Source organism: Oryctolagus cuniculus, chromosome 13 (genome assembly GCF_051225735.1).
Source record: "Oryctolagus cuniculus isolate XC-2025 breed Fujian yellow rabbit chromosome 13, ASM5122573v1, whole genome shotgun sequence".
NCBI lineage: Eukaryota > Metazoa > Chordata > Mammalia > Lagomorpha > Leporidae > Oryctolagus > Oryctolagus cuniculus.
Window position 1 is genome coordinate 56,705,578 of NC_142879.1, and position 27,871 is coordinate 56,733,448.

Here is a 27,871-nt window from a genome sequence, read left to right on the forward strand (position 1 = left end):
GGTGCAATAGCAGGGCGCTGGATCAGAAGCAGAGCATCTAGGACTTGAACTAGCACAGCAACATGCAATACCAGTATTACAGGTGATGGCTTAACCCTGGCAGATGTGTTTTTAACAGAACTTAAGAGATTGTTTTCCGTATTTCTTTCTAATGAATTTTACACTGTGAGTAAAACATATAGGGGGAAGTCAGTACAGGCCTGATGTTGAAAGTCTTCAAACAAAGTGAGTTTTCTATTATGATATTTTTTAAAAGATTTATTGTATTTATTTGAAAGAGAGTCACAGGCCGGTGCTGTGGCTCACCAGGCTAATCCTCCGCCTTGCGGCGCTGGCACACTGGGTTCTAGTCCCGGTCGGGGCGCCGGATTCTGTCCCGGTTGCCCTTCTTCCAGGCCAGCTCTCTGCTGTGGCCAGGGAGTGCAGTGGAGGATGGCCCAAGTCCTTGGGCCCTGCACCCCATGGGAGACCAGGATAAGTACCTGGCTCCTGCCATCGGATCAGCATGGTGCACCGGCCGCAGTGCGCTGGCCGCGGTGGCCATTGGAGGGTGAACCAATGGCAAAGGAAGACCTTTCTCTCTGTCTCTCTCTCTCACTGTCCACTCTGCCTGTCAAAAAAAAAATTCTCTTAGAAAAAAAAGAGAGAGAGTCACAGAGAGAGGTAGAGACAAAGAGAGAGGTCTTCCATCCGCTGGTTCACTCCCCAGGTGGCTGCAATGGTCGGAGCTGCGCCAATCCGAAGCCAGGAGCCAGGAGCTTCTTCCAGGTCTCCCACGTGGGTGCAGGGGCCCAAGCACTAAGGCCATCTTCTATTGCTTTCCCAGGCCATAGCAGAGAGCTGGATTGGAAGAGGAGCAGCCAAGACTTGAACTGGCGTCTATAGCAGATGCCAGCGCTTCAGGCCAGGGCTTTAACCCACTGCACCACAGCCCCAGCCCAGAGTTTTCTATTATGTATCATGCTTGAGCACTGCAAGACAAGGGTAAACATGTTTTACATGAATATTCGGATTTTGAGCTATCAGAGTAAATACTGGTGTCTTTTCACGTAGATTCTGGCTAGCAGTGGAAGATCTGAAGAAAAGGCCAATAAGAGAAGTGCCCTCTCGAGTTCAGGAAATATGGCAAGAATTTCTGGCTCCAGGAGCTCCCAGTGCCATTAACTTGGATTCTAAAAGTTATGACAAAACCACACAGAATGTGAAGGAACCTGGACGATACACATTTGAAGATGCTCAGGTTGGTATAAGGTTGAGCTTCTTATAAAAAAAAAAAAAGTGCTGTTGATAAGTTGGTGAAATATTTTAGTTTTATTTTCAATATAAATGCCTACTATTTGTGGTATTCTCAAAAAATTTAAGTAATTGTATGTAAAATAACCTAAATGATCCAGAAAAAGACAAAGACACTTTAAAGTGAATGGTTTTTTTAAACCCTGGGAATGTTTTCTAAATTTCAGTATTTTTATATGGCAATTTCATAAAGTACAATAGTTGAAACATTTAAAAACTTCTACTTTATTTTTTACTTTGTTGTCACCCAATATGTGATCAAATTCCATCTAATGATGGCCCCATCCTGGTCATACGCATTTAAAATCTTAAAGTATCTTCAATATGGTGATTTAAGATTCTGACATTCCTGGATTATTATTTAATTATTTAATTGGCTTAAATTATGTCAAACTCAAACCAGTTTTGTCTCTGGTAAAGAACAAAATAGTAGATTCAGGCTTTTAGTCATTTTCTTTCTTTTTTTTAAGATTTATTTATTTATTTGAAAGTCGGAGTTACACAGAGAGAAGGAGAGGCAGAGAGAGAGAGAGAGAGAGAGAGATCGGTCTTCTTTCTGATGGTTTACTCCCCAACTGGCCGCAACAGCTGGAGCTGTGCCAATCAAAAGTCAGGAGCCAGGAGCCGCTTCCAAGCCTTCCCACACAGGTGCAGGGGCCCAAGAACTTGGGCCATCTTCTGCTTTCCCAGGCCATAGCAGAGAGCTGGATCGGAAGTGAAGCAGCCGGAACTCAAACCGGCTTCCAAATGGGATGCCAGCACCTCAGGTGGCAGCCTCACCCACTATGCCACTTCGCTGGCCCTTCTATTCATTTTCAAGTTAATTTTTTAGTAGAGTACAGAAGCAAATGAAAGTGATTTTAAATTTCAAAGATGAAGCTTTAATGTTCTTTTCTCAGACTTAAAAACAATTGCAATTTCTACTTTCTTTTTTATTTATTTGACAGATAGAGTCAGACACTGAGAGGGAGAGACAGAGAGAGAGAAAGGTCTTCCTTCCGTTGGTTCACTCCCCAAATGGCCACTACGGCCGGCGCTGCGCCAATCCAAAGCCAGGAGCCAGGTGCTTCTTCCTGGTCTCCCATGCGGGTGCAGGGGCCCAAGCACTTGGGCCATCCTCCACTGCCCTCCCGGGCCACAGCAGAGAGCTGGACTGGAAGAGGAGCAACCAGGATTAGAACCCAGAGCCCATATGGGATGCCAGCACCACAGGCGGAGGATTAACCAAGTGAGCCATGGCGCCGGCCCCACAATTTCTACTTTGTTTCAAACATATTGGTGACAAAGAGGAAAAATAAGCTTGTAGTGAGAGGATGTTATCTCCAAATGATGTTTTGAAGTTGTCTCGTCAATGAGTACATACATGCATCACATTTTCTTAGACTTTTTTTTTTTAGAGAAGAACACTAAGTCTAAAATATGTTTTGCTTTTGATAACATTAGTAAAATAAAATAAAATATAGAAGATGAAGATGAAGATACACAAATGCCCTTCCTTCTTTCTACTCTTGGTAGTCAAAACATTTGGCTTCAGTTGAAAGAAATGAGCCATTGTGAAGAAAACGAACACAGTTTTTAACAGCTAATCAAATGCCCCATTCCTTGTGATTCAATCATAGTCTCTGCTGTAGTAGTAATTACATTTTCAGACACACATGATGGAGAGCAGGATGAAAATTCTGGCCCTTTGGTTCACTCCCCTTCTGATTTATCTGTCTTTTAGCACAAGATAAAATGTCAAACATGTTTATAGAGTCTATAATGTATAAAATGTTTGGAATGCCCTTCCTGAAGTCTTAGAACATTTCTTTGTTGTATTATTGAAACATTTCTGTTATTGAAAAATATTCTTGCTTAATAGGTCTTCAATAAAATACAAGGGAATATTTTCTATAGAAAACATAACCACCTGGTCCCATTTTTCTTTTTTGGTTAACCTCAGATATTTAACTCCTGCTTTTTGTGTAATTTTTTTAAAATTCTGCCTTCAAACATATCATACTAGAAATCCCTGCCACTGTGTGAGAAGAAATGCAATGTAATGGCTAAGAACAGAAATTCTGGAGTTAAATTGCCTGGGCTCTGCTCTGTGACTCTTAAAAATACTTTACTTCATCCTGACTCAGTTTCTTCATCTGAAAAATGTATATAATAGTGGTTGCCATTCTCACTGGTGTTTTATGAGGATTAAAGAAACTAAGCAATCACTTGGATTTGTACCCAGCATATCATCAAGCATATATGAGCATTTACTATGCACATCTCATGCTCTGCTAAACACTTGTCACTCCTTTATTCCTCACAATACTGCTATTTCATAGATTCAAAAATTAAAGATTGGAGAGATAAATAAATAAGCCTAAATTTACACCATTTGTATGTGATAGATTTTTGAGCAAGGTAGGATCTGAATTCCAAAGTGCTTAATTCCAAAACTCATCACTCTACTTTTCAAACAAATTCAGATACATGCCAAATTCATCATTCTCTTGAAGATGACCCTTGAGCTAGGTCTTGAGGCTGAATCTAGAATGTCATTAGGTGGATTCAGAGTAGCTTAAAATTTTCACTGATGTGTTTAAGACTAGAGAGAACAAAGTCATTTCTTAAAATATCTACTTTATCCAAACTCAAAGAGATTAGGACATCCAGGATACTCTCAAATAGCTCAAAAAGCTACATTTTTTTAAAATTTTCATTTAATAATTATAAATTTCCAAAGTACAGCTTTTGGATTACAGTGGCTTTTTCCCCCTCATAACCTCCCCCCCCCCCCGCAACCCTCCCATCTTCCACTCCCTCTCCCATCCCATCAAAACTCTGCATTTAACTGTTGTTTCCCCGAATTAGGAAGACCCAGGAGCATTTAAGCTCCCTGAGCTGCAGTAGACCAAAGCAGGCTCTCTCTGCACTGGCCTAAGACTGAATCAAAGGAATACTTTTTTTTCCCTGTGTTTAACTTCTTTTCCCACCATCATCCATCATCAAAACAGGACATTGCAGACTTATTAGGGGTAAATGATTAAACATGTATCCAAACTGTGATTGAATGAGTTTTTAACAAGCACACAAATTTTGAGATTTAGCAATTAAATGTCACAAAACTTATTTTTGGACTTGTGCTCTGATTCAAAGTGGGTGTGGAAGACAAATTTCCATGTAATTTGAACCAAGGATATGAATCATCTGGTCAGTCTGCACTCTGAATAAATGTAGAGGCCAATAGTATCCAGGATTATTTCTCAATCTTCATTTCACATCATCCATTTTTGTCCTAGAGTCAAGAGATAGCAGGTTTATTTGTATACTCAAATGGTCTATATAATTCAACAATTTCAAGTTATACATGACATCTCATTAACTAATTCCATTTTTTTTAAATGAGTGGTTATGATTTTCCTTCTCAGTAGCTCCAAAACAAATTTAAATAGTGATACATTAGTGAAATCATGAATTTGAAAATCTAATTGTTCTGTCAACATAGAGGTTCTCATCAGTATTATCATTACTATTTTTGTTTCTACTAGATTTGTTCTTTGACCACATATGGTATCTCTAATGTGATCCTTCTTTTTCCTAAGAATTAATAAAGAAGATCCTCAATCACTATTTCTTTTTAGGAGCACATTTACAAACTGATGAAAAGTGATTCGTACCCCCGTTTCATACGATCCAGTGCCTATCAGGAACTTCTACAGGCAAAGAAAAAGGTATTGGTGCTTTGTGACCTTTTTGATATAGTTGTGATTTTTAATTATCTCGCATGAATACTTCTGCTGAGCCCAGGCTATTGGACAAAAGGTAAGTGAACATACTCCAAGACCCTCCCTCAAACCTTTGCATTTTATAAGGGTCATTTATGTTGATTTTGTTTTGTTCATTGATCAAATATTTTATTATTATTTGTTTTATGCTTTACAAAGTTTTTGGAATCAATTCTCATCTTCATGTTAGTCTTCTGTATGCCTTAAATGTCATTACATCAAAAATTTGAAGGAGGCATTTTTTCCTTTTGGTCTACTAAGCTAGAACGTATGCTTATATCACAAACCTGGTAGCTAAAAATAGACTACTTCATGACAGCTACCAAAGAATAGTAATGATTGCTTCTGAATAATTTTTTATCCTAAATCACTTAGTATCCTTGTAATAGGAACCAAGACATTTTGTGAGAGTTGTAGTAGACCTCATTAGTCAGATAATGTTTATAATAAAATTTTCACTATCCATAACTCATTAAATAATCAATGTAGCAGGATATGGAAAATCTGGTCATAGAAAGCAACATCATTCATTATTTTTAATGTTAAAATAGTCCATTACTTCTTTAAACTCTGAGATTAACTCATAATTTTGTGTAATTAATTTTCATCACTTAAAACTAGTGAGATTTTTTTTAAGTCCATTGCCTTTGCAGCTTGTAATAGAGATTCTGTGGCTGCACTAATACAGTAGTCACTATCTCATCTCTGAATTTTAATTAATCAAAATTACATAAAAGTCTAGCCAAATTTCAAGTGTCCAGTAACCACACCTGGAGACGTTTGTATTGGACAGTATAGAATGGTATTTTCATCCTTTCAGAAAGTGCAATTTATAAACAGAAATTTATCCCAGTTAGAAAATTATGAGGAAATTCTGAAGATATGCCATCAGGGTTTCAGATGTTTAGACTTTCAAATGTCAACATATAAGCTTCACATAGCTGCTTTATTTCTGCTTGATTTCAGTTTGCTTGAAATCACACTTTTGTTTGCACAAGAAGAGTTTTTGGTATTAAAAAATCAAAGCACTAATGGCAGCAGCGCCCAGGTCCTGTGACATGACACCTTGCTTGACAACTGTCCTACCTCTGCGGGCCCTGTGATTTAGATCATGGCTTTGATGTTACATCATTTCATCATTCTATCTCTGCTGTTTCCCTTGCTTTCTTTCTTTTATTTTTAAATGTTCCCTTATTTCCCTTCACCCTACCCACTCCCCACCCCCATGTAAGTCTGGAAACTCAATGGATCGAAGAACATCTTTTGAGAAATTGCACAGAATATGGTAAGTTTTATTTTTTTAGGAATTATAAATCATTAAGCCCAGTGAAATTTTCCCACTTCCCCTGTTTCTAGCCCATAACTTATCTTGCATTCTTTGATAAAACAGCAAAAGTATGGCCTGTTTTCAAATTTAGAACTTCATGCTTCCTACTTCCTGTCTCAGTCCTACATATAGTAAAAATGTCACACATGAGCAGCTTCATGTATCAAATTAAATGTTTATTATGATATATAAAATGAAGAAAGAATAATTATATATTCATATTTTAGCCCATATATCCCTGTATTTACTGAAGATACTGCATGCATTTCTATGCTCTTTCCCTTAGTTCTTTGTTAGGCTTAAACAATTAAGAAATTAAGAGAAATGAGGATTCTGGGCTTTCTGTCTCCACAGGGACAAAATTATCTATGGAGCAGTTTGAAGTCAAACACTTGTGATAAATGGTGGTCACATCATGCCCCACCAAAGACCCACTAGGATGTCTCTCTTGTTCTTTATTTTTCAGGAAGGTGTTGAAAATTGTATAAATAATCCTGGAAACCTGTAGTTTTCCCACCAGTGTTTTCTTAGTACCTTGCCATGTGTTTTGGTGATATATATATATATATTTATATATTTGTTTGTGGGGTTCTTTTTTTATTTTGTGTATTGTGCCAGTGCCTTTGGAACTTTCTGACATTGTGTAAGCTCAAACTAAAGCCTTCAACACATTTATTTTTATAGGGCAGAAACATCCCTATTTTCCCATGCCATAAAAACTGTACACCAACACTGAGGGCCAGCACTAACCTGTTATGAAAAGAGGTAGAAAAATCTTGGTTTATACTCAAGTTTGTCTGCATTGTCTGTTGAGTTGTGTGGTTAGCTCCATGCTACTGTGTGTGTGTGTGTGTGTGTGTGTGTATTGTGGCTTTTGCCGTGATGGCCAATTAAATGGAGTTATGAGTGTTGAAATCTAAACAAAGTAGATTCAACAAATAAACCATTTTTGTTTGTAGTTTCCTTCCAGGATCCTTGTGGTGGGGACATTAATCAATTCTATTTTTGAATTACCATTGAGATTGTACACAGAGTGTTGGAAAGATTTTAAACAACAGAGAGTACTTGGAACATTCAATGTGATTGCATAAATTAAAAGTATGGAAAATGAGGAACTCGAGGAATTAATCACACTATAAACCTCACACTTCGATTGGCTTTATTTGAATCTTAGGCCTTTAGTATAGAATTTGATTAAACATGCCTCAAAGTTAAAGAAAATGTCAAAGAAATTCCCCCAAATTTTGCTGGAGAAAGTGACTATTGGGTATTTCAAGGTTTTCTGTGTATTGTTTAAGAATTGATTCAAATGAATCCTTTATGAAAATAAAACAGACAGAATGTTGTTCTTGAGATTAGAATGGAAATTTAGGTGAAATAATTTAAAATAATTATAGTTATACAACTGGAGAAAGATATAAAAGGAAGCAAAGCAGGTTGACTTTTCTCTAGCACCAGCCCCAAATCTGACCCACTTCCCCAACTCTTAAAATAGCACCACCTTGTCCCAAAATGCAGATAATTGGTACCAAAACACAATTAATTGCAACATTTTACAGCCCTAGAGAGTAAATTAAACTCTACAACAACTTTTGATATATTTCAAAATAACTAGAAAAGGAGAGTCTGAAGTTTCCCAACACAGAAATAATACTTACTTCAGGAGGTGGAAATGCTAATTGATCTGATTACATATTACACATGGTACACATTTATCAAATTATATTGCACAAATATATTTTAAAATTTATTTTAATTTTAAAAAATTAAAAAGGAATAATCTTCTATTTTTTAATCAAAATTTATACAAGCGCCAACTATATCTCAATCATCATGCTATATCTTAGGACCATGAAAAAGGTATAGACCTTGGTTAAAAGTTACTTCATGGTATAAATAAAATGTTATGATGTAAGACGGCTAGATAAACTGTTGCTACTTGGTGTTAGAATGGAGAGAAACAGTCAATCTGAGAATTTCAAAAACGTCCATTTACTGGATAAATAGATTTTATTAGGCCAAGAAGGGCAAACTTCCTTTAAAAAGAAGGGGGAAATAGGCTGTAATTACTAAAGAAATAGAAGCTGAATAACATTTACACATAGACATACACATCCATACATATAATATTGTAGTAATTTTCAGATAACCACTAAACACATTGTTCACATTTATCCTTTTCCATCCAGAAAAATTAAAATGATATTTTTCATTGAATATGCTGTTTTGGTGTTACTCTGCAGAAATGGAGAAGAAAATTATGGAGAATCTCTGAATTTCTCCTTCAGAAGTATTTTTCCATATCAGTATCTGTAGGATAACCTTTGTGTCAGGCATCCTGTAAGTTTGTAAACTAAATTTTATAGGACACCTTAATAGGACCAATAAAGGGATATAAAAACAAAGCAAAGAATAAATGACTTTATTATAATCTGATAGATTTAATGGAGAAGAGGTAGAGTTTAAATAAGGTGACAAGATAGACAATGTCTAGGAAAGAAATGGAAAAAGAAGAACATGAGTAAACAAATATAAACCATGAAAGGAATTAGGAAAACTGAGATAATGACAATTCATATTCATTGAATACATGCTGGGTACTACTAAATTGTGCACTAGGGGCTTCATATTATTTAATCTAATCTGATTTAATTCATATGCTGCCCCTTGCAAGGTGGTTATTATAATACCCATCATTTTACTCATTTTACAAGTGAGAAAAAGGAAGGACCAGAGAAAGCATATAGTTTGCCCAGATTGACATAGTATAGGAATGTTGGTGACAACATTATCTGACTCCTAAATTCATTGTCTTTCTGCTAATTCCCATCCTCGATATCCTTGCAGTGGACAGAAAATCACTCACTCAATCCTGTCACCTGATGATGTCCTCCTCCCCATTTCCAGTTTATTCCTATTTTAGGAATTTTATTTACATGTTCCAAAAGAATGATTTTATAAGCTGGGTAATCAAAATGGACTTGCTGTTTTTGTTTAACCCCAGAGTCAAAAAAACTTTTGTTAGTGTTTTCCAACACCCTTCGAGCTTCTCTTGGTTACCCAGACTAATAAACCCTTGCCAGCATTTCAGACTATGCAAACAGCCAAGAGTTACATAACATTTTTAACATTTCAAGAACATCCATTCCTTTGTGTTTGCTTTGTTGTTTACATGTACAGCCATACTGGGAGGTAGTCAGGAAGGCACTACTTGACTGTCACAGATGAACGAATGGGGGAAGAGAGAGGGGAAGTCACTCACCAGTATCATTTGGATATTGAGTGTTAAAGCAGGACAAGAAGCAAAATTTTCTTACTTTAAATTCATTACTCTTCATAGATTACTCTATTTCTTTTTATTACATCCAAAACAGGTGAGATCAGAATAACTGACCTTTGTGTAATAATCTCACCTTGGCTTGTGTCTCAAGGAATTTCATTTCCTGTGATTTATTCTTTACTTCTTTATTGTCCTTGCCATCAGAGAGGTCTCTTAAGGTCTATATTTCAAGACTTACTAGGTTCTTTTATGACTTTAAACATTATTAAATGTTTAAGCCTTGTTTAAGTTTTATGCAATCTCTTTGACACAGTTAATATACCTTATTAATTGTGAGAGTTTTCTTCCTCTATGACTATCACCAAATCTGACACTATTTCTCCAGCTGTTAAAATATCATAGCGTCTGTCTGTGTGCCACACAAATATTAAAAAGGAACATGGGACTGGCGCCGTGGCTCACTTGGTTAATCCTCCACCTGCGGCGCCGGCATCCCATATGGGTGCCGGGTTCTAGTCCTGGTTGCTCCTCTTCCAGGCCAGCACTCTGCTGTGGCCTGGGAGGGCAGTGGAGGATGGCCCAAGTGCTTGGAACCCTGCACCCACATGGGAGACCAGGAGGAAGCACCTGGCTCCTGGCTTCGGATCAGCATAGCTCTGGCCATTGCGGCCATTTGGGGAGTGAACCAATGGAAGGAAGACCTTTCTCTCTGTCTCTCTCTCTCACTGTCTATAACATTATCTGTCAAATAAAGAAAAATAAAATAAAGAGGAACAAATAGGGAAATAAGGAGCAAAAGTCTAGGAGAATTGATCAGCCAGGCCTTGCCATTGAGGTTTATATATCCAGTGCCAACTCTGTGCCTCATCTCCTCTCCTCAGTCTGTGTGGAGTAAAAGTTAAATTAGCCTGAATTTTGTAAAAATGGATATTGGAGAAGGTTAATGTTGAACACATGGAAATTCCCCGTAGTAACATCTTTTTGACCTTATTTCAATGAAAACAATTATCTGAAGAGGCTTTAGAAGATTTTATGTACTCATAAATTATCACAAATTAAATGCATGAAGTTGTATTCCTTAAACAAAATTTAAAAAAAAAGAATCTATAGAAAAGATCTGATGACCTCCTTAGCTGCTTCATCCGTGTGCCCTGTTTACTCACACCAGTGCATTTAGCTTTCTAGTTATGCTCTGGAGACAGCAGCAAATGGCCAAAACTTGTGAAGACATCAGCAGAGAATTTTCACACAAGAGCTGAGTTGGCTGAGTTGGTCATTAATTGATCAGCTGGTTAAATCTATATTTAATTCTATAACGCAGTTATATGATGAAAGGAAAAATATAAATATGAATTCTATAACTGCATCGAAGTATCCAGAATGGGAAAGATGCAATACTTAGTTCCTTTAGAATGTTATTTTTGGTTAAATTGTTATCTAAACCCATTATGGAGGCCCTGCTTAACACAGACTATGCAAAATTTATGCAAACATAGTAAACATGATAGAAGAGCCTTGACATGAGAACTTGATGAATTTAGATTACAAAACTTGTCCTGTACTTTCTTACCATGTTAATTTTTAGAGATTATTTAAATCAATGAACTTCAGTGTTTTCATCTCTAACCTAACAACATATAGCTTCAATGAGCACTTGCACAAGGAAATAGGATTATAGTTGAATATGCTTTAGAAATATGTGTTATTCACTTAAAATGCATTATGAATGTCTTCCAGGTCATTCCATATTCTTCTATCTACATGATTCTACTTATTAACTACCAAAATTTCTTGGAAAGAAAAAACTTGGAATGTATTTTTTAATCCTCTTTAATGGAAATTTAAGGACCTTTGCTTATTTATTCATTGCTATTATAGAGCGAAGCATGATAAACATCCTTACAGTTAAATATTGATTTTGTTCTTATATTTATAGAAATTGAATGTTTGATTAAATGGGAGGCAAATTTATAAGGGAGTAGGAATCTATCTGCTTTTTTGTTCTTACCTTCAGTTTTTCCTTAACACAAAAGCATACAGTAAATGGAACATTTGTTATGAAAGGCAAGAATCATATTTTGAACTCTTGATTTCTAAAACCACTAGTGTTACATCTTAATGACAGACCCCTCCCAATTGGTCCTGTTTTGTAAAGTAATGCATTCTGTGTCTGGGAGGCTTCCATTGTTTTCTAATACACTGTCAAATCTTCTAGGGATGATTTCTAGTCTCTGGTCAAATGATTTCAATTTTCTTTCTATTATATGTAACATCTAATGTGAAATCTCTACATACTCCACCACTCACCCTGACTGTAACCTGCAAGTCACCCTCTCCACCCAATGTAATGCTATGAACAATACAGATGTCAGATTTGGGAGATACCGACCTAGTCTAACCATAGAGAAATGTTAAATGAAGAGCAGGGCAGTGTCAAATCTACTTGTGCAGTGCCTTCAGCTGCCCAGGTCTGATACATCTGGGCTGGACTTCAGCTCTGTTTAGAATTGAGTCATGACACTCTTATTTGAGCACTCTGAACATTGCTATTTGGGCTTTAGGCACAGAAGAGTGTATAAGCTATCTTGAAAAGAGTCTTGGAGTCTCAGAAAAGGTACCTCTAAAGTCGCTGCTAGGTTTGTTCACCATGAATAATACCAGTGGGGAAAATCGAGCTATTGGTCTGGGATATACTCATATGCTACATTTATATTATTGCTCTTCGATACCATCATGCTGTTCTTAGATCATTTACTCATCAACATATATTAATTTTTAATATGTCTCTGCTTATGTGTTACGCCTTATGAAAGGCAGCCTCTCTAACCTTACTTTCATTGCTATTGGTACTAATTTCTACCACAACAAAGTAGAGACAATTCTAGAGTATTCACAAATTCAATTACATTTATACTAATGTAGTTGTAGTGTAGGAAGACCTCCATGGAATTTATCAAATCCTCAATTATGTAAACATCCATCATCATGAAACAGATGCCTGCTTTACATCATACTATACAAGCAGATTGGGAACTGTGAGAGAAAGTTTTGGTTTTATAACTATACCCTCATGAATTTACCTTGAGGAAGAATCTGTACATATTTTTTTTTCTGGTTGAATGCCATGCATTTTTTGCCTCTGATCACAGGTATATTAATATAGATGAAATTCAGTGGAAAATTCTTTTAGCACCTTAATATCCATAGAGAAAGCTGACTTGTGAAAATAATTTATAAGCTGGTCATTGGGCTTCCCTGTTATCTCTATTGCTTTACCAGCAAATACATAAAGTGAGTCTGGTCAGTGATGAACTGTTTTCTCCTCTTCTGTTATAGACCTGAAACCCATCTCATTTATCATTTCATTGTTGGCAGATATGGCTATCCATCTTCTTTTATTGAAACTGTTTCTGGCGATAGTTTGCTTGAGAAAACAATTTTAGTTTCCCTGCAGCATGATGTAAATCGATTGGTGTCAATATATCAGACCACACAGCCTAATTTAGGTCTGACAATGTGTCTTATATTTTCCTGTGGTAGCATCATTAGCACTTAAGTTCTGTATGTGAATTGTCTACAGGTTTTTTGGTCATAGATCATCTGATGAAACCCTGGGGGTTCCTAAGAAATGTTGTGTAACTACTTTGTAGACAGTCTCTAGTGGGACATGTCGCTTTTGTGCTACATATGCCTGAAGCAAAAGTTTCAATAGCATTTCCCAAAGCTCTATTCTTCTTTTTAAAAAATGATTACTGGGGCTGGTGCTGTGGTGCAGTGGGTTAATGCCCTGGCCTGAAGCGCCGGCATCCCATATGGGCACCGGTTTGAGACCCGGCTGCTCCACTTCCAATCCAGCTCTCTGCTATGGCCTGGGAAAGCAGTAGAAGATGGCCCAAGTGCTTGGGCTCCTGCACCTACGTGGGAGACCCGGAAGATGCTTCTGGCTCCTGACTTCGGATCGGCGCAGCCGTTGTGGGCAACTGGGAGTGAACCAGTGGCTGGAAGACCTCTCTTTCTTTGCCTCTTCTCTCTCTGTGTAACTCTGACTTTCAAACAAATAAATAAATCTTTAAAAAATGATTATTTATTTGTTTGAAAGGCAGAGAGAGAGAGAGAGAAAGAAAGAAACCGAAAGATCTTCCATCCACTGATTTATTCCCCAAATGCCCACAACAGCCTGCAACAGTAACATTTGCAGAAGTGGAGTGGCCCATATTCAAATCAGGCATTCTGATATGGGATGCAGGCATCTCAAGCAGTGGCTGCACTGGCCATGCCACAATGCCTGCCCTGCAACATAATGTCCTCATGAACATGAAACCTTGGGTTTGTGCTAGTGGCTCCAGAGGCCTCAGCTGGAGACCATCTTGGGACCTCTGTGTGACAAGTTGATAACCCAGTCATACCCATGTGTTCAAGCACTACTGAGTTCTTTCATTCCATAAAGATTACTACTATAATATAAGTACCTACTATGGAATATACATTTTGTTTTCTATTGGAGGAGACATAGATAAGAAGACATAGTCCCTAATCTTGGGAAGTATATGAGGAGAGGTATGAGCCAAAATCACTGCTTTGGGCATAGGACCAACATGGATCTAAGTTGATTCATTCTTCTTGTGAAAGTTAACTGCGTAAGGAACAGAACAAAGGCTCCACTGGCTTTCTGAATATAAATCATAAAGTGGCACAGAGTACGCAAGGGGAAGAGTGAAGGCCTAAGCTAGAGACCCACCCACTAACTAGCTGGGGAATCTGACCCTACAGGAAAGAACACACAAAAAGAGCCCCAGAAAGAGGGTTGGAAGACTTGACAGACTGAGGCACGGATTATTGTGCAGATCTCCAGTAACAGAGTAGGAAAGTACAAAAGAGGTAATTAAGGAGATATTGTGTTTTCAGGTTTTGAATTTACACAAGGGCCATCTACTCCTACATGGCAGATGAGAGCAGAGGGCAAGCTAGGGAATCCAGAGATGAGAGGAATGTTTGCAGGATCAGTAGCTACTGCAATCACCCACACATTAGATGATAATGACAAAAACTTGGGTAGCAAAATAGAAGTGAATAAGAAACAAGGTTCATTAACCAAATAAGTTTACCATTTACTAGGACTTTTTTATTTGGCAGGCAGAGTTGCACAGTGAGAGAGAGAAAGGTCTTCCTTCTGTTGGTTCACCACTCAAATGGCCGCCACGGCTGGCGCACTGCGCCGATCCAAAGCCAGGAGCCAGGTGCTTCGTCCTGGTCTCCCATAGGGGGTGCAGGGGCCCAAGCACTTGGGCCGTCTTCTACTGCTTTCCCAGGCCACAGCAGAGAGCTGGACTTGAAGAGGAGCAATCGGGACTAGAACCGTCGCCCATATGGGATGCCGGTGCCACAGGTGGAGGATTAGCCAAGTGAGCCACCGCGCCGGCCCCCTACTAGGACATTTTTAAACCAAGTTTACTAGAAGACTTGACAGCAGAAAAGTAAGACATCAAGCCCTCTCACTCAGGAATTGAAAGAGTAATATAACAGCATTATTTTGTATTATCACATTGATTTTTTGAAGATACTTGAACTTGAATTATCAAAATATGACCTGAATATTATATTAACATACAAAACTATAGTTGAGTAAAGCAAAAAGATACAGGAATATTTGTGTGTGTTTATGTATGTAGCATTACAGCATTTGACAAAGCATTTTGCAACTCTCAATCTAGTTACCTTATTGAATTAAATAGCATCAAAAAGAATTAAGTGGGTAAACAGAATCTTATCAACAGTTTAGGGGCTAACTGTTTGCCTGTCTTTATAGATTTATTTTATGTATCTAAGAAAATATAATAGAACTTAAGTTGATAAAGATTGGGCTTATTATTATGTCTAAACTTAATTTCCACTATAAGTATAGTCATTTATCAATTATTGCTAGTTATTAGGTTACCTAGTAGCTAGCTTAATATCATTCCCCAGTCATCTATTTCTCAATTTCTGCTTCTCATTCTAAAGCCATATATTTCATTACATGTATTCATCTGCATTCTTTCCTGAAACACTTGTTCAGCTACATATTGCATTACATATATTAATCAGCATCCCTTCATGAAACACTTGTTCAAAAAAGAAAGCCATTTTTATACTGATGACAAACTGTGGATGCAGCTTTCCCTCTTCCATAATTTGTACTAGTATTTAAAGGCAGACACTGCAATAGGTAATTTAAAACAGCTAGAAATTGGACATATTTTTCTAAATTGCATTCATCCATAAACAAGGATGTATTTGTGTATGTCTACAGATATCCTGCTTCATTTTTCATATGTGTTTGATAGTTACTGGACTGCATGTCCAGATTGGGCAAAATCCCATGTCCTCTGCATTGTGCATGACATTTTGATGACTGTTATTTTTGTTGTTTTCAATGACCAGGATCTTAGAACAATGGGAGCAAAAAGCAGACTGGCTTAAATACACCCATTATACCTGTAATTTCAAACAACAGAGATCATTGCTAAAATAGACTGTGGAAGTTATTGCAAATTTTGAACACAATCTCTAGACTGCTGTCTCATTTCTGGGAAAAAAAAAAAAAGTTCAGCTATCCATTGTTTATCTCAAGTCATGCAGATCTTACTTTGATAGTAAAGGTTTTTTAGTCTGTTTCATCAGCAATAAAAAACATTACCCAGTGAGTATGGCAAACATACTACAAAGGGTAATAAGCAGCACCCAATAACAAATTCTCCCAGAAAGTCTAGTTAGATAAGGGCGAAACATTTAATTTTTAACTGATTTTCAGTTGTACTGGTGCTGGTGGTTTTGGAGAGCACAGTTAGAAAACTACTGCCTTAGACTAACCAATGCTCTCCACTCTCTCCACTGATGGGTGTCAATGGCACACCCAATGTCACAGATGAGAAAGTCTGCTCTCCTATTATTGCAACACAATTTTGCAACCATCAGTGGAGTTGCACGATACTGATAATCAATTGCGTTTGTATCCATAGCTGTTCATTATTGAATGTAGTGTACTTACATAATTTATTAAAATATTATACAAGCTAGGCTGGCGCCGCGGCTCACTAGGTAATCCTCCGCCTTGCGGTGCCTGCACACCGGGTTCTAGTCCCGGTCAGGGCGCCGAATTCTACCCCAGTTGTCCCTCTTCCAGGCCAGCTCTCTGCTGTGGCCAGGGAGTGCAGGGGAGGATGGCCCAAGTCCTTGGGCCCTGCACCCCATGGGAGACCAGGAGAAGCACCTGGCTCCCGGCTTCAGATCAGCGCAGTGCGCCGGCTGCGGCGGCCATTGGAGGGTGAACCAACGGCAAAGGAAGACCTTTCTCTCTGTCTCTCTCTCTCTCACTGTCCACTCTGCCTGTCAGGAAAAAAAAAATATTATACAAGCTGTTGAAATTTGAATATGAGAAGAGAAAGACTTCTATGAAAACTAAGCTGTATGCTTAAAAAGACTGGATAAAGATATATTGAAAACAGCTATAAAATAAATCTGAATAAGACTTGCATTGGGAAAGTGGGCTTCTAATGTTTTCTAAATTAATCTTTTTTTTTTTCATTATCTCAGTTGCTCCAGTTCATGAACAGTGTCCCTAAATCAAAACTGAACACGCGCTGGCGCCGCGGCTCAGTAGGCTAATCCCCCGCCTGCGGTGCCTGCACCTCCGGATTGGGGCGCCGGATTCTGTCCTGGTTGCGCCTCTTCCAGTTCAGCTCTCTGCTGTGGCCAGGGAGTACAGTGGAGGATGGCCCAAGTGCTTGGGCCCTGCACCCGCATGGGAGACCAGGAGGAGGCACCTGGCTCCTGGCTTCAGATCGGCGCAGCATGCCGGCCATAGCAGCCATTTGGGGGGTGATCCAATGGAGGGAAGACCTTTCACTCTGTCTTTCTCTTTCACTGTCTAACTCTGCCTGTCAAAAAAAAAAAAAAAAAAATACTGAACATGCAGTGTGGGCACATCGCTACTTTGATTTTGGGTCCTATACGTTTTACAACCTAGCCTTAAAATTCTATTGATTTGCAAACATTTGCCCCAAATGTTAAGAAGCCATTTGGGGCTTAAAATAGAATTTGAAACCCCAAAACCAAGAATGTGCTAATATTGCATTTCCCCAATTTTGTCTCTCTTCTAGAGTTTTTGTTTGTTTTAGTGTAAATCTGTCTCTTTGCCATTCCTTTAACTAAGTTTTATCTTGGAAGTTATAGCTCATCTTTATAGTTTAATATGAGTTTTTGTAATCTCTGTTTTTCAGTGTCTTAATCAAGATTGACACCTTTGTATCATGTATGCATTTTATCAGAATTTCATCAGTTTGCTCAAATTACTGATTAAACATGCCTTAAAGAATGGAGAGTAAGACAAACTAGCACTGCTCTAACAATCAGTGCACCTAGAATATAGCTGTTTACTTGGTTATGAACTGCACCTTTCTCTATCTTATCCATAGATAAGACTACTTATCCACCATGCTATCCGTGAAATACTACTACTTGCCTTACTTAGACCAAGAAACTTTGTTTAAAGCAAGTTCTTGACCTTAAATCTAGTAAACCCCTTTTAAAAACAAGTAAATGATCTTGACATGACAATGATTTACTAGTTTATACGTGGAATTCTTCACAACCACATTGTCAAAAGAAAAATCTGCCATCTGAAAAATGAGCAAAGAATTTAGGTTGTTTTTATAGGAGAAATAAAAATAATTGATAAATATATAGAAAAAATCTAATACTTGACAAATACGTGACACAAATTTACTGTTATTAATAAGCAAGTATAATTCAAAAAGCAAATAATAACATCTTCAAATAGGTTAGTTATTTAAATAATAATATATAAATTTAGAAAGAAATAAGAAAATAGGTGATTTCATGTACTTTTTATAAAAGTCTGAATGACAGTTAGTTTTCTGGAGTTGAAATTGTTAGAATGTGACAAAAGCCTCAAAAACTTCTCTCACTTTGAATCAGTCATTCAACTGTTAGGAATTTAAACCTAAAAAAGCAGACATGCTGATATTCCTCCGTGTACAAAATTATCAGTTGCATCACAGGATTGCCAAATGTAGAACACAATCTGAATGCCAAAGCTGTGGATCTCTTTAAGATATCAGGACATAGCTACTTATAAAATATTATTCAAAATTAAAAATCAGATTTTAGATCACAAGACTTTATTTTTTGAAATGGCACCCACATTTGGCCAACACATTTTATATGTGTTTGTGCATAGTTGTGTTTACATATATAAAATATATTTATGGTATCAACTGTACTATGTTTGTTTATATGTGTATAGAACTAAAATAACATTTCATAATGTAACTCCTTATGTGTCCAATACAGTCTAATATTTTCTGATCAGTTCTATAATATTCAGTTCTCTCCTAAAAGTTAGTTGCATCTCTCCAAATTGACATCCCTACTAAGCAATGCATTGAGATTAGAAACAATGTTATTTTATAAGAAATGTGGAATATTAATAATTGATGAAAATATAGCATGTTACCCATAATAAACCATAATAACATGCACAATATAGTTTCATTTGTAAAAAGTAAAATTAACAAATAACATGTATTTTGCTTAAAAAGTAGGAAGATATTTTTAGGATGTAAATAGTAGCTGAAATAATTTTTTATTTTTCTGTATTTTCCTCATTTTTACTAATACTCATATAGAATTTTTATTATAGTAAAATATTTTTAACTAAAGAAATGATTATATGTGGTTTTATTTGTTCTTTCTCAATCCACACATGGAGCTAGTTATCAGAACTTAAATGTATATGTTCATAACCTATTTTACTTACATAAAATTAGATTTTTTCCATGTTCAACATTAAGTGTATGCTCTCCAAAATGAACTATAGATCCTTTTTCTTAAGTCTCAAGAATTTGAACTTATCTTTAACATTCTAGGAGCTCATCAACTTTCCACAGCTTTGCAAAAATTATTCACCGTATTTTATTAAACTCACTTGCAAGTTTACCTAAGATTAATTCAGTTCACTTAAATCAGGATAGATAGATAGACACCTAGGTAAACACCTCAATTCATCCTTACTGTCTTTCAGTTGAAAGGCACAGATTCTGCTATATCTATAAGCTAACAGACAGGATGTGGCCAGTGTCCTCCCTCTCTCATCCTAACATGCTGTTCTTTCTTAATGTTAAATGTTAACTTATCTCACCTATCACAAGATTTTTGAATCTTATTATCCTGGTTTCTGGAAGTTTATTCTTAAAATCTGATTTTCAAGCAAGGAGTTCAATTCCTACAAACCATCACAAGTGCTTATTCGGAGACTTCTATGATATTAATGTTGTTTAACAGCTATTGATTTCTTCACCAGCCTATGAGAAGTGCAAAGTAATACAACACAGAATGCAAACACTCTAGTGCAGTTTCTTTGAGCAAGAAGAGTTCAGAGATGGAAATGGTAGTGATTAGGGGCTGGTTAGAAGGTTTCAGTAGGGTCCAGCATTGTGGCATAGTGAGTAAAACCACCACCTGCAATGCCAGCATCCCATTTGGCTGCCAGTTCTTGTCCTGGCCACTCCAGTTCCCATCTGGCTCCCTGCTGATGGTCTGGGAGAAGCAGCAGAAGATGGCCCAGTTGTTTGGGCACCTGCTACCAGTGTGGGAGAGCTGAAAGAGGCTCCTGACTCCTGGCTTCAACTGTTGCAGCCATCTGGGGAATGAGCCATTGGATGGAAGATCTCTCTTTCTTTCCCCACCACCCCCATAACTCCAACTCTCAAAGTTGTTTTCGGTTTGTTTTTGTTTTGTTTTGTTTTGTTTTGTTTAAAAAAAAAAAAAGGTATCAGCAAGGACATGGGCCAAAAGCTCATCTTTGAAGAACTTTTGGGTATGTACCTTTTTTGACAGAGCAACAGGTGCAAAGAGCAGCCTAAGAACCATTTTGCAGAGTGACCATAGGCGGTTTGAAAGGGCAGAGGAGCAAAATATTAAAGGATTTCTAAATTCAGGCTAAGACATTCATATCTATAAGTAAAACAAGGGAGCTTTTCAACATGAGAGTAAAGGATCAGCCATAATACTGTAGTTCTAATCCAACAGCATCTCAGCAAGTGGTCAGCTGAGAGACCTGTCATGGGGGCGTACAATTACATCATATAAACCAGGGGAAATGAAGTAATACGATTTGCCTTTTTCATTACCACTGCCATTCCATGACCTCTTTAGCCTATAGTTCTTTCTAGAATGTACTTCCAAGTCTACATCAACTTATGGGAGATACTTGGAGGCAACAGCTGGAGACAGGTAATAACTTGTAAGGGAATAGCAAGTATTACAAAATTTAAAATTTGTAAAAAAGTAAGAGATACTGATAATTCTTGAGTCATATCTATAAGCTCCTTTACAGCCCTCTTCTAAAAATCTGCCCCTTTATTTCTCCTCGATCTGTCCACTGTCCTGAAACTTGGACTGCTGTGTATCACAGGGCAGTAATAAAAAAGTGGGCTTAGTCACTCAAATACGTTTAGCTTCTCTCTACTTCCATTGCAAATAAAGATCTGCAGGAGAGAAATGTGGGAAGCTGCTTCCATCTCCCTAGTGCTGCAAGCCTGTAGACTGGGGTTAAGGGCCTGGCATTTGGACTCATGTTTACTTCTCTGGGCTCCCTACTGTCAATTTTCCATTACCACTTTAAGACCAAGAGTGATTTTTTGGTATCAGGTAAAATTTATAAATATTGATAGTTCACTAAGAAAAGTAAAACAAAAACAAACAAAAAAAAAACACAGAGGCTGTTGTTTTTGGTTTGCAATTCTTCCCCTTCCGCTTCCCCCCAAATCATAGCATTCTCTACAAACCTTGGGGATAGGAAGGGAATGGTTTGGTGGAGGTGACGTTTCATTGTGACACATTTCATACTCTCTTCATTGCATGGTCTTGTATTTTAAAATAGGAAGATGCTGTGTATTCACTTAGATGCCAGCTCAAATCTCAGGCTTATTTTGTCCTGAAATTATGTGCTTCTTATTCCACCATATTGTCCATTATCTACATATTACATAATCTCATATGATTTTCTGTTTTGTTCTGAATGTCTGTATTTGTCTTTCTCTATACATTTCTGTTCCCACTTTAGTTTGCCTTAGAATCTGACAAACAATTTAAATCACCTAACATGTGTAGTCATGTGGTTAAAAATTGATATGGATACAAATTAGTGAATTACCATAAGCAATTTGGTTAAAAATGCTATTATGTAGTTTTTCGCCCCTTTGTTTTCTAGAATTAAGATTCAAGACTTAGCTATAAAAATTTCTTATATTTGTCAACTTGAAGAAACTGATACTACAGCTTCCAAGGAAATACCCTGAACTGGCTGAGATGAAAATTCAGTACATATACCCAATAAAGGAAGGGATCAGTGCTCTAACAGAGGGAGCAACCGATACATGTAGGGTTTACAAAATGGGTTTCTTGTGCACTGGAATAGGGCCCATGTATTTTTTCTTTCCAGTGTGTAAAGAAGGCAGAATGTGCTCATGGTTTGCAAAGAGAACCAAGTGATGTTCACTTTCAAATCTGGATGACCAATTGGGCATCCATTTAACCTTGTGGAGCACTTAAGTTCTTGTTACTGTTGTAGCTAAATCCAATTCCTAATGGTCTCAGCACACAAAGCAAATATTCTTCTTGCCTATTAGATAAATTAATAGAACACAAAAACTTTTAGTGTTTGACTGTGTTAAAAGGTATATGTATGTTTTCCCATTTCCGCTTACTGTATTTGTTGCTGTTGCTGCTGCTGTTGTTGTTGTTGTTGTTGTTATCTCAAAACCCCTGGGTTTACTGTAGCCCTGAATTTCTCTGTGTGCTTCTAAGAAAGCCTGTTTTTAACCATGTTCTAGGACAAGATTGTCCAGATAAACATGTATCATATCTCATTTTTTATTGATTAGGCCAACTATTAGTAACTCTGAGGATTTGAGGATATTTGAAAATCAAAGATTAAAAAAGCAGAAAGAGAATCGTGGCTTTTTAAAAATTAAATTTACAAAGATAACAACAGTTTCCACAGTTCAAATTTAAAGAGACCTCCAATGGCTTCTTATTTTAATGTAACAGTTTCAGTCGTCTCATAATGATGAACCAAATCACAATAATCTGTAGTTTTAACAGAAACAATTTCCTGTTTTTACACAAATGGCATTAAAAAGAATAAGACCTTTTTTAATGATAAATTATTCAAGTGAAGAACATATGTATGTATATATACACACATATATTTGTATATGTATATATACATATAGAGAGAGAGGGAGAGAGAGAGAGATGCATGCATTTATGTATGTAGCAGACACTAGACACTAAGAAATTATGTAATCTTAAAGTGTGAAAAAGTATTTCTATTACAACACCACTTGATTAATGTATTGCCCAGGTTTGGAGTAGAAAAGTAGTATAATTTTTACTATCAATTTATGAGCCACTTTCTGGTCTTCTCAGAGTGGATAGTAACTTTAAGTTTGAGTGTCCTAATGAAGAAATCATATATTGACAGTATTGATAATAATAATAATAATATAATAAGGTATTAATCAATATAAATGGGATACACAGACTGTTCTAAGAATAGCTTTAGACAATTTACTTTTATCAGTCTTCAGAATAGGCTTTTTAAAAACACCCAATTATCCTCATCTTATGGATAAAACAGGCACAAAATTAAAGGCAGTGTCATAGTTTATTTAGGGCACTATAATAGAATACCACAGAATAAGTGGCTTTAAACAAGAGAACTTCCATTTTCACAAGTCTGGAAAAGAACTGTGTGAGCCCAAGGTGAAGATGCTGCAGATTCTGTCTGGGGAGCACCTGCCTCCTGGTTTGTAGATTACACAGACTCATCATGTTGTCCCATGGTGGAAAGGCCGATGAAGCTCCCTCAAGCCTCTTTTACAAGGCTGCAATCCCATTCATGACCTAATTACCCCCACAAAAAAAGCCCCATCTCCTGACACCTTCACTTTGGTGATTAAGTAGAAGAATTTGAGGGGGACACAAACATTCAGACCTAGTGGGCAGGGAGTGCAAATCTTTCTTAGAATAGAAGAGCTGTCTTTAACAAGCAGCTTTTACTTGAATCATTTTCCTCCTACAAAGTGACGAAGGCACAGCCTAAAGGGAAATGACTTTGTTAAACTTTGGCACCTTATATTACCAGACAGATGCCCAAAGCTGAGTTGTAAACCCTTTCTCACAATTATGAGGAAATGGTCCTTGATTTTCATTGCTACCATTCAAGTCAGCAAATGGGCCCTTATCAACAGTTGTACAGTGTATAAAGCAAGTCTGATCATGGAATTATTAATCATTTCTTAAAATTAATCTTATTTTGAGAAATGTAACTCTTGGGATCTAAATGTTTGTGGTCTTCCCTGTGCCACCACCCTGCAAATTTTTACGTTACATTCTAAACTTCCAGGTGATGGTATTAGGCAGTGGGGCTTCTGGGAGATTATTAGATCCTGAGTGTGCAGGCCTCGTGAGTGGGATAAATGCCATTGTAAAATAGGCCTCAGACAGCTCAGCCCCTTCTACTGTGTGAGGACACCAAGAGAATACACCATCTGTGAACTAGGAGGAGAGCCCTCAGAAGATGCCAAGTATTCCAGCATCGTAGTGTTGGACTTTCTGGCTGTCAGACTACAAGAAATAAATTTCCATCATTTATAAGCCAATTGTATGATTTGTTTTTATAGCAGCCCAGGTGAGCCAAGACAATGAAAACAAATGATGAGCTTTCTCCCAGAACTGCCCACCCCTTTAACAAACTCTTAGCCACATTAGGTAGCAAAATAAAAACTATTGCCATGACTGTAATTTGGTCCTAACACATATTTCTCAAAAAATGCATTGCTATGCTTTCATTGTTTTATCCTCTATAAGTAAAAGATCAATTAAATAAGTAGACCATCTATTTTTGTGGAAAATAGAAATTAAGAAATGAAACAGAAACCACCTATCAATAACCTATATTCCAATTAAAAATTTCAGATTTTTTATTGTTCTAGAATACTTGTAATGAACAGAAACAGCATTGACTTTCAAGAATTCCCAAAATGAAATGTGTGGTCTCTATGTTAACACAACTCAAGAAATCAGAATATATTGGATTTTCCTGGGATTAAGGTTCAAAAAAGTCAGGTGGGAGAGACCAGACAAGGTCAACAATTTGAGATAGGAGAAAACAGGCTTTTATCTTTAGTGTATACATCTTTAGGTGGTACATTTTTTCTGTATTAACAAAGTAAGAAAAGGGGCAAACACAATCTTGATTTTCCACAAAGCACACCTCAAAAATGGATTTTCTCTAATTAATTCATGCTTTCCACATTTCTGGATGTTTATAAATGCAACACATCATTGAATAAAAATGCATTCACATTGCTATTTTTCAGAGCAGCTTACTAAATTTTGTTGTTAACATGCTTATAACCAGTTGGGAACCTGGGTGTTGCCTCATTGCTAAGCCTCAATTGAACGTTTATGGACATGTTTTATGATTTGCTAATCTGTGCTGTGAACCCATCAGTCTGTTTGCAGTGGGGAGAAAGAAGGTGGGAGGACTGGGTGGGGGTCATTTTGTTTGATGTGTCAGTGGAGGGAGGGGATGGGGAGGAAGATCGGTCATGACATTGATCTAAGATGTACTTAAAGGGTTCAGATTTGACCCTTGCATAAAAATCAGTGGCAATAAATAGATGCTACTAGGAGATTTTCAGTGATCATACTTTATTTTCTTATTTTATATTTTTTCCTCAGGGGAAATCTCTCACATCAAAGAGATTAACAAGCCTTGTTCAGTCTTACTAAAAGGATCATCTTGTAGCATGGAAGCAGACTGGAGTTGTTGCACATACTTTGTAGCTCCTTGTTGCTACCTGGAGCAGAGGACATTAGACCAAGATGTTGCATGAGCAAAGGACCTGAATCGTTACTTTTCTGTGTGTACATTAAGGCATTGCCATCTCCAAAGGACTCCTCCATCTCAATGCCTCCATTTCGATGTGTTGTCTGCTTTCTTCCTCCTTCTACTAAGCTGGGTCTGTGTCTTTTCTGTTTTAAAGAGTTCAAGTGAAGTAAGACCCTTTTTTTGTTTTTGTTTTGTTTTTGCCTCTCTCTTCTCTTAAAGCTTCTACTAGACACACAGTTCACTGAAATTCAGTCACAAACTGGAAGAATTATAAAAGAAAAAAGTATATATCAATAAGTATACATATGGCTTCACATTTATTAAACAATAAATTAGCACAGAAAGTTTCATTTCACCAATGTAGTCACAGTCACAACAAGCTCATGTCTTTGTCTGTTGTCTGGACATTCTCAGTTAATGTTTCTGGCATTTATTTTTATACCATATTTAAACAAAAAACACCTTTTACTCCAAATGTATTAAAGTTGATTCTTTCTCTGTAAATTTGTGTATGTTTATATTGTTGTTTTATCTTTCATTAAAAGATGCAGAATCTCATTGCTTTTGTAACTTTGACTTCCATAGTAACTGAAACAAAAATGATGAGAATGCATTCACAACCATAGAATTGCAATTTAGGGGACTGCCCTGAAACTTATTTCAAGGTTTCAAGACAAACTTGGACTAACAACCAGGAACAAGCTGAAAGTATTTGGGGTCTAGCCTGGGACCAAGTAGATACTTTTTCTTCCATGAAAATATAACACAAATTGACCTTACACATTTTCAGAGCTGTTTAATGAAGACTATGAACATGTGTGTTGCGCTAATGAATATCTGGGTTAGAATTAGCTTTAGCATGATTTCCCAGCTTAGGTTGGTGCCTCTCACCTCTCTGGTAGTTAAAGATTTCTTTGAAAATGTGATATGTTCACTAATATTTAATGAGTGTTTACCTAGTGCCCACCACTGTCTTACAGTCTTTATATGCTCAAAAAATCCTTACATTTAATCCTCACAGCAGTCCTAAAAATAATTTCTGCAATGTTGAAAAAATTGGAGCATACAGAGATTAAGTAACTTGGTTGAAATCACATAGCCAAGTAGTGAATTGAGGTTATAAGGGAAGAAAGAAATATTGTTCTTCTGTCTTTCTAGACTTCCAGCAGGAGCTCTGTAACAAATGATAGTTTAACACGAGAAAAAAGCATACAGAGTTATTTAATAGAAGTTTTACATCACACAGGAGCCTTCATAAGAAAATGAAGACCTGAAAAAAATGATTAAACTGAAGTATACTTATACTACGTTTGACAAATAATGAGGAGTTGTGGAAGAAAAGAATGGAGCAAGATAGTAAATTGGAGAAAGCTTGGGGTGGCAGGGGCTCGTGTTCATTCAGGTTCCCCTCAGTGTCTCTCCAACTTCAGAGATAAGGATGTTCCTTTGCTCTGCATCTAGGGAGAACAATTCTCACATTGGGTTTTTGTGACCTGATTTGGGAAGACATCAAAATGTCTTCCTGCACCTGGCCTTTCCTAAATTCCTTCAGCATAAAACATTCCATATTCCAAGGTGCTGTGTTTTGATGGCCTCTTCAAAACCCTGCCAGCATGCAAATCCACAGTCTGACTACAGGCTCCATTATACTACACCATCTGCTGTACCACACACTTCTGTTGGTCAAACTCATGGGAAAATCCACAGGTAGTCTGATATAGGAAACATTTGTACTGAAATTTAGGACATTCACAGACAAACCTCTGGAGCTCATCCATGGGCCTCAGGTAAGAAACCTGACCCACTTAAGGGATTGGTTTGACACAAAGCATTGCCAGGAGACGGGCCTGACCTGTTTGCCTTTATATGCACCAAGGTATTGCTGAATTGTGTTATTTTTAAAAAAATCACATTGTCATTGCCTATCAGTTACCTCAGTAAATAAAAATCCTGGAGTATTTTCCCAACATTGGTAAATCCATAGCCTTTTAATTGGCTAACAAAACTGGTAAAAAATGGAAGAGACCAGATTAGAGGAATTTGTATATAGGCTGTAGTCTAAACACTGTAAATTATTTTGAAAATAGAAAAGTTGATGTAGGTTTTTAAGAAGACTGCATAAGACATGGCAGGATGTCAGGCTTCCAAGTGTGGAAATAAAAATGGGTGAAGTTGAGAAAAGAAAAGATTGTTGTTTAGAGATGTGCCCAATGCCACACTGAGGAAAATGGAGACAATCACAAGAC

At 37.1% G+C, this 27,871-nt stretch overlaps 1 protein-coding gene across 7 annotated transcripts in view; it reads left to right on the forward strand.

The window, feature by feature from the left end:
* Positions 1-27,871, forward strand: part of RGS7 (regulator of G protein signaling 7) — a 588,090-nt gene that overhangs the window by 476,324 nt on the left and 83,895 nt on the right. For 4 of the 7 annotated variants that reach the window (XM_089311631.1, XM_089311635.1, XM_089311632.1 and 1 more), the window contains exons 15-16: positions 1,054-1,240; positions 4,914-5,003. In XM_089311631.1, coding sequence (XP_089167757.1) covers positions 1,054-1,240; positions 4,914-5,003 — 277 coding nt within the window. Of the gene's footprint in view, positions 1-1,053; positions 1,241-4,913; positions 5,004-6,738; positions 7,021-7,068; positions 7,150-25,474; positions 26,184-27,871 lie in introns of those variants that run through there. The other 3 variants (XM_089311637.1, XM_089311636.1, XM_089311638.1) reach the window with 3 other exon arrangements.